The 7,650-nt window shown below is 45.6% G+C and overlaps 1 protein-coding gene across 1 annotated transcript; it reads right to left on the reverse strand.

The window, feature by feature from the left end:
• Nucleotides 1–1,470: 1,470 nt before the first annotated feature.
• RTP4 (receptor transporter protein 4) lies at nt 1,471–5,809 on the reverse strand. The gene is made up of 2 exons (NM_001075961.2): nt 5,596–5,809; nt 1,471–3,018 (listed from the first exon to the last, which is right to left on the reverse strand). The coding sequence occupies exons 1-2, from the start codon at nt 5,775–5,777 to the stop codon at nt 1,503–1,505; spliced, it is 1,698 nt and encodes a 565-aa protein (NP_001069429.1). The 5' UTR covers nt 5,778–5,809; the 3' UTR covers nt 1,471–1,502.
• Between the last annotated feature and the right edge of the window lie 1,841 nt (nt 5,810–7,650).

A 7,650-nucleotide genomic window follows, 5' to 3' on the forward strand; every position in this document is an offset into this window, starting at 1 on the left:
ATTTCAAGCCAGACTCCTCACTGTTTCTATCCTATACTCCATTCTTTTCCAGAAATATAGAATATTTTAAAAATGTTATTCTACTCAAATTGCCCATATTCTCAAATGTTTGCAATGACTCCCACTGCCTATGAGGTAAAATCCAAATCCCCTCAGTAACTCAATAATCCAAGTCCCTGACGCATGTCTTATGTCTCCTGCATTGGCAGGTGGGTTCTTTACCACTACCGCCACTTGGGAAGCCCCTTGACCCTCCTGCTTCCCTCCTATTAGGACCCATGTGATTACATTTGGCCCATCTAGGTAATGTAGAATAATCTCCTCCTCTCAAGGTCCTTAAAATTAATCACATGTGAAAAGTCCCTTTAGCCATGTAAAGTAACATATTACAGGTTCTGGAGATTAGGACATCAACATTTGGGGGAACCATTATTCAACATACTACAATAATTTTCTGATGAAACTCAGGCCCCTCAGTTCTAGTCAAGATATGGTCATATATATTGATATCAATGAATGAGTGAATGCACCAGCAAAAATCTTTTAATGACTTAACACATATTATTGGTTCCATTATCTGCGAGGTCATTTTTTTTTATTTGGAGGATAATTATAATAGTGTGATAATTTCTGCCATACATAAACATGAATCAGCCATAAGTAGACATATGTCCCCTCCCTCTTAAAACTCCCTCCCACCTCCCTCCACATCCCACCCCTCTAGGTTGTCACAGAGCACCTGGTTTGGGTTCCCGGCCTCATCCAGCAAATTCCCACTGCCTGTCTGTTTTGCATATGGTAATGTATGTGTTTCAGCACTGCTCTCCTAAGTCATCCCACCCTCTCCCTCCCCCACTGTGACCCTAAGTCTGTCCTTTATGTCTGCGTCTCTTTTGCTGCCCTGCCCTGCACATAGGATCACCAGTACCATCTTTCTAGATTCCATATATATTGTATATATGTGTTAATATACAGTATTCGTCTTTCTGACTTACTTCACTCTGTATAGTAGGCTCTATATTCATCCACCTCATTAGAACTGATTCAAATGCATTCCTTTCTGTAGCTAATAGTCCATTGTGTATATGTACCACAATTTCTTTATCCATTCATCTGTCAATGGACATCTAGGTTGCTTCCATGTCCCAGCTATTGTAAATAATGCTGCAAGGAACATTGGGATACAAGTGTTTTTCAGTTATGGTTTCCTAAGGGTATATGCCCAGTAGTGGGATTACTGGATCATATGATAGCTTTATTCTTAGTTTTCTAAAAGGAATCTCCATAGTGTTCTTTATAGTAGCTGAATCAATTTGCATTCCCTGCATCATGTTTTAAACTACCTGCAGAGGAGGTCCAGGAACCATTGGTTATTCTCTAAACTTGACCCTGCATTGGTCCCCGAGCAAATTTTGTCATATTAAAATGGCAGCCAGTTCATTGACTACCATGGAATTAAGACAAGAGAAGACAGCTCTTTTTTTTTTTTTTCATCATTCTACTCATAAGTATTTAGACACCAGAAAGGTAAACAGAGCAAAAATACAGACATAGCCCCACCTGAACAGCTGCTCCTGGTTATGGAAATCGTTTGGGGGAGGTAATCTGAAAAAGCTGTCTGAAGCAGACCCTCTAGGTGAGCACCTCTCCTCCCTGCCCCAGGCAGCTTGACTTCCACACGAAGGTCCTACATGTGGCCATGTGGGCTGTGCACTTGACCCCAGTAGGGGACCTGCCCTCCTTGTAGCCTCAGTGTCTGACCCTACTGTGGCCTTTGGGATTGCCTTCCATGTAGGCTGTGAGCTTGACCCCTGTGGTGGGGGGCCTGCCTTCCCTGTAGCCTCAGTGTCTGACCCTGATGTGGCCTTTGGGATTGCCTTCTGTGTAGGCTGTGAGCTTGACCCCTGTGGTGGGGGGCCTGCCTTCCCTGTAGCCTCAGTGTCTGACCCTGATGTGGCCTTTGGGATTGCCTTCCATGTAGGCTGTGAGCTTGACCCCTGTGGTGGGGGGCCTGCCTTCCCTGTAGCCTCGGTGTCTGACCCTGATGTGGCCTTTGGGATTGCCTTCCGTATAGGCTGTGAGCTTGACCCCTGTGGTGGGGGGCCTGCCCTCCCTTTAGCCTGACTGTCTGACCTTGATATGGCCCTTGGGATTGTCCCTCCGGTGGGCTGTGGTTCTGCCATCTTTGTGGTCTGAAGCTGTGTCCCTTGTGTGGCTTGTGCCTCCTGTGTGGACTGCTGGCCTGACATCCTTATAGCCTGAGAGTATGTCATCCGGGGGGCCTGTGGTCCTCTCCCCAGTGTAGACTGTGAATATGCACACCCTGCAGGTAGTGGGCCTACTGCTTGAACGGGCCGTGGATCAGTCCACCCTGGGGGAAGTGATCTTGCTACTTGGATGGGCTGGGGGCCTGTTGCCCGTGCAGCCTGTCGATCTGCCCCTGCTGTGAACAGCTGGGCCATCTCCCGTTTAGACTGAGGGCCTCTCCTAGGCACTTGGATCCCAGCAGTGACCTGGCTGGGCCCTGAGCCTATATGGGCACCAGAGTACCCACTCCCCGCTGCTGAGTGGCTCCTAGATTGGTTTTGGCCACCCTCATCACCGTTGTGAGGAGAGGAACTCCCAGTCTTCATGTAGGAGAGAGAGGATTTTTCTGGCCCTGTCATGCCGTTTTCTAAGTTCGGTCCACAGTAGCCCAGAACACATGCTTCACAGTTGGCCTTGTCATGGGACCCATCCAAACGTACTTCCGGGATCACAGGTAGCTCTGAAACCTTCCTGATACCATTTCTGTAGAATTTCTCCAGAATACGCTGCACCAGGTTTTTCAGAATCCTCTTGCTGCTTTCTGGGGAGAAATCAGGCTTCTCAAACTGAGACCGAGAGCACTTCTTGCACCTCTGTCCAAAGATCCTCATGAGCACCTTGCCCGGGGATTTCTGGTTCTCCAGGTACATGTGACATAGTATCTGCACTTGGGCGGAAGCCCAGCTTCGACGGCATGAGGAACACTGGAACCTGCAGACAGACAGAAGATCATTGTACCCTCAGCTGTTGCTAACCTGAGGGAAATGGGCCTGGCCTGGTCTCTGAGAACCCTTTCAACTTGAAAAAGTGCGTGTGATATTGACAATTTGACAAGAATGAGAGGGACTGTGTTTCTAATGAAGCTTCTTCCTGTGGCCCACTGAACTCCCACCCAGATGTGGTCCCAAGTCTGCCTCTTTGCCAGCAAAACATTTCTGAATGTCTCAGAGGGAAAAACACTTCTGCCATTTGCCAGTGAAATTTGGTCTTCACAAGGTCACAGAGAACTCATAGAGTACCGATTCTGAAGCAATGTTTACAGTATTATCCCATTTCATCTTTAAAGCATCCCTCTTAGGTAGGCATTATTGATCCCAATATCCAGATAAGGAAACTGAATCATAAAAATGATATACAACTTGCCTAAGGAACTCGCAAAGTTAAATGGTAGAGCCATGTTTCCAATCCCAAGCCATTATCTATCTACTATACCACATCGCCTCTATTGAGCAATGGGGTTTGTTTTATACCTCACTTAGGACCTGGAACCACAATACTTGAGTTGGAGACTCAAGTCAGTAATTTACATTGTTGTTATTTAATTGCTAAGCCGTGTCTTACTTTTGCAAGCCCAGGGACTGTAACCCACCAGGCTCCTCTGTCCATGGGATTTCCCAGGCAAGAATACTGGAGTGGGTTGCCATTTCCTTCTCCAGGGGAATCTTCACAACCCAAGGGTCAAATCTGCACCTCCTGCTTAGCAGGAGCTTCTTTACCACTGAGCCATCTGGGAAGCCCATAGTTTATATTAGGGGAACTTTTTAAAAAAGCACTTCTCTAAGCCTCATTTTTTTACATTCATAAAGGGAAAAATATTCAAGAGTTAGATTGTCATGAGATTAAATGAGAATATGTGAAAGCATTTTGTAAACTACAAAGTATTTTTCAAAAACTGGTTAATATTTTTCTAAAACTATGTTGGTAGGTTGCTTTTTCCATCTTGGAATGAGCATCAGGTCAATTCATCTGAACAAGAGAAGCACCTGTTCATTTGGGAGAGTGCCAAACTGATTAAAGACATCATGAGTCCCTCAAAGAGCTCTGGCTGGTGCAAAGAGAGACTCTTACCTGGTACACTGGGTTCCAAGCAGAGCAGAATAAGTGCCACATGGGCTCTAGCCAATGGCTTGAAAACTGGGTTCAGTAGAGCCCCAGGAGGCTTTACATAACAATAGACTCTGCAGCTAAAAATAATTTATATATAAGTATATATGTGTTCTGTAATATGTAATATATGAACAAGTTATTTATAAATATGTTACCAACATATATATATAGACTCAAGTCAATACTTTATATTGTGTGTGTGTGTGTATGTGAAAAGTGAAGTCACTCAGTCGTGCCCGACTCTTTGCGACCCCATGGATAGTAGGCTGCACCAAGCTCCTCTGTCCATGGGATTTTCAAGGCAAGAGTACTGGAGTGGGTTGCCATTTCCTTCTCCAGGGAATCTTCCCAACCCAGGGATCGAACCCAGGTCTCTCACATTGTAGACAGACACTTTACCATCTGAGCCACCAGGGAAGTCCAATATATATATATATATATATACACACACACACACACACACACATTATATATGTAGAGAGAGAACTATTCATTGTCTTATGAGAATGGAGAAGAAGGAACACTTACTCTGCTGAGGAATTACAGGCACTTGAGTTATTCCTTGAGGAATAAATAGGGAGGCAGGAAGGAAAGGGCCTGCTGAACATCATGGACAAGGGTATAGAGGTCTTGAAATGTATGTCATAGCTAATAACCCATAAGGAAGGGAAGAGAGGATATCTGAGGTGAGATAGGAACAGGCCAGGAAGAAAAAGAACAGTTGAAATGAAGGTCCCTGCATGCCATATAAAAAATTAGACTTGACTGTCCAAGTCAGCATTTCTCACCCTCCTGCATGGGCAAGGAAGCTGATTCCTGCAACTTGAAGTCTCACTGGAAGTTAAAGAGGGAGACAATCAATAAGGGAGGGGCAGTGTTTAGGGACATTAAGAACCAGGTTTTAATTTCTTGCAGCACCAATCCCTCTTCAGGTCTTCAGTAAAGTAATATTCAAAGCCATTGTCTGGCCTTAGTCAATTCTTGGGGCTGTAAAGGGAAGCCCCAGTCCTAGGCTGGTACTGACCAGGACTAGGCTTGTAGGGCTGCTGCAGCCTGTGGAAGCCAGTCTGGACTGAGGCGGGAAGTAAGATAGCAGAAGTCTCTATATAGATGCAGTCTGGAATAAATGGTGGTGAGAGGATGGGGGGCAGATTTGTTTCATCCCCTGGGGATTTCCAAAAATATTTAGGGAAGAAACCTAGTAAAAGAGGAAATTTCCTACCATTAAGGCAAAATAGAGGCTTAGAACCATGTCATTTCCATACTAAAGAACACTGTAACTGCAAAAGGATGAACAGCCTGGTGACACATATTCTTTTTAACAAGCTCTTAAAAGAATTCATCAGTGCCAAGCTGAGCCTCTTGGCCCAGAAAGGCCCACAGCTAGACAGACTCACATACCTGCCAAATCCTTTCTGCTGGTATTGCCTCCACCCCTGGGCCACACAGTCTGGCTGAAGGTTTCCATCCATCTTCAGGGTCCATCTGGCCCGGGGCTTCTCCTGACAGATCAGTTCTTGAAATGTCTGCTCCCATTCCCTGATATCCAAAGCTATTCTCTTGCTCTGAGGCTTGGCGTCCATGTTGACAGTAACTTTCAGTTTTCAGCAAGAAGGAAAAACAGTTTCAGTTTCTCTGAACACACGTCAGCTGTTTTTTTCTGACTTTCGTTTCAGGCTGTCTGAGTACACAGAGCCAGTTTTTGTTCTGAGGACAGGGGGCAGCAGGGATTAGCTAGTTTGTGAACAGGTCTTGCTAAGGGATGTCTGAGTACAAAACTCTGGTCTGGATTCTGGAGGTACCTATCAGTTAGTTTTTTTTTCCCCCTTGTTTTTACACTAGGCAAAGCACTATGCTTGGGCTTCTCTGGTAGCTCAGCTGGTAAATAATTCACCTGCAGTGCAGGAGACCCTAGCTTGATTCCTGGGTCAGGAAGATCCCATGGCAATCCACTTCAGTATTCTTGCCTGGAGAATCCCCATGGCCAAAGGAACCTGGCGTGCTACAGTCCATGGTGTCACAAACAGACACAACTGAGTGACTAAGCACACACACACACAAACGCACACACAAAGCAATATGCTCAGCACTGGGACAAGCAACATCAACTAAGAAGCAGTTCCTACCCCCACAGGTGCTCACACCCTCGTGCAGACACTGGAGAGTAGGGGTCGATGTAGGGGAGCACGTGTCCAAGGTGTCTCTCACGTACCTGACAAGTCCTCACCATAGTCCCTTAAGGGGGGGATGGATTATTCCTGGTATCTTTCAGGTGAATGGCACAGAGAGCCGGGTTTGGGGGGTTACTTTGTTCAAAGCCACCAGCTAGTAAGCAGTATAAGTGAGACTTGAATTCATTCTTGTGTGACTCTTAACCTGCGATGTCTCCAGCCACCTCCTTCCCCAAGGAGAGCTCAGGATGGTGTTTTGGATTCCAGGTTGGCAACTTGGAACCAGTGGGAAGAACCGTCTTGAGACCCTGACCTAGTGATTTGCTCTAGTGAGATTGCCTGGGTCGTGAAGCCTGACTGTAGGACAAATGAAAGGATTTCTTAACTCCTCTTTTCATTGTGTAAATTATCATGCAAAGCAATATACAAGCAGGAGTGGGAGCCATCTTTGGATGTCATGATAGAGTTCCCATTTCTGGGGTGAAGTATTGGGAATAGATGACCTGTAAAGTCAAAGTCACTTCTGGGTTTCCCTGGTGGCTCTGTGGTAAAGAATCTGCCTGCTAATGCAGGAGACATGGGTTTGATCTCTGGGTTGGGAAGATCCCCTGGAGAAGGAAATGGCAACCCACTTCAGTATTCTTGCCTGGGAAATCCCTTGGACAAAGGAGCCTGGCAGTCTACAGTCTATGCAGTCGCAAAGAGTCAGACACGAGTCAGCAACTAAACAAAAACAACAAAGTCACTTCTAACTCAAAACAGTCTGAGATCCCAGAAAGTAAGCTCTGTCCCTCTGATGTTGCAATTCAAATGAGGGAGATAAGATAAGCAGGATGCTTGTGTCCTTGGAAATCCCACTACAACCCTTGGAAATCCCAGACAGGATCACCCTAAGTCTTCTCAGGCTTTCTAGATGTTAACGTGCTCTGTTTGGGAGGCAGAAACCTCTTCCCCTATCCTACCTTCCCAGGATAGTCTGTTCTATACAAACTCTCCCACTTTCATAACTTTATACATTGAGGGTGCTTATGTCTGCAGAAACAATATAGGATACTCTTGTCTGCACAGATAGTTGTAGGAACTTCAGGTTAAACCCATGGAGTATGAGAATTGGAAATCTCTTAGGAATCAACTTGTCCTCTTTTCCTTCTGATTATTATACACAAAAAAACAGAGACCAGAGACATAGGACTTCCCTAGTGGTCAGTGGTTAGGAATCCACCTTCCAATGCAAGGGACTTGAGTTCAACCACTGGTCCAGAAAGATTCTACATGCTACAGAACA

The sequence above is a fragment of the Bos taurus genome, chromosome 1 (assembly GCF_002263795.3).
Source record: "Bos taurus isolate L1 Dominette 01449 registration number 42190680 breed Hereford chromosome 1, ARS-UCD2.0, whole genome shotgun sequence".
Taxonomy (NCBI): domain Eukaryota; kingdom Metazoa; phylum Chordata; class Mammalia; order Artiodactyla; family Bovidae; genus Bos; species Bos taurus.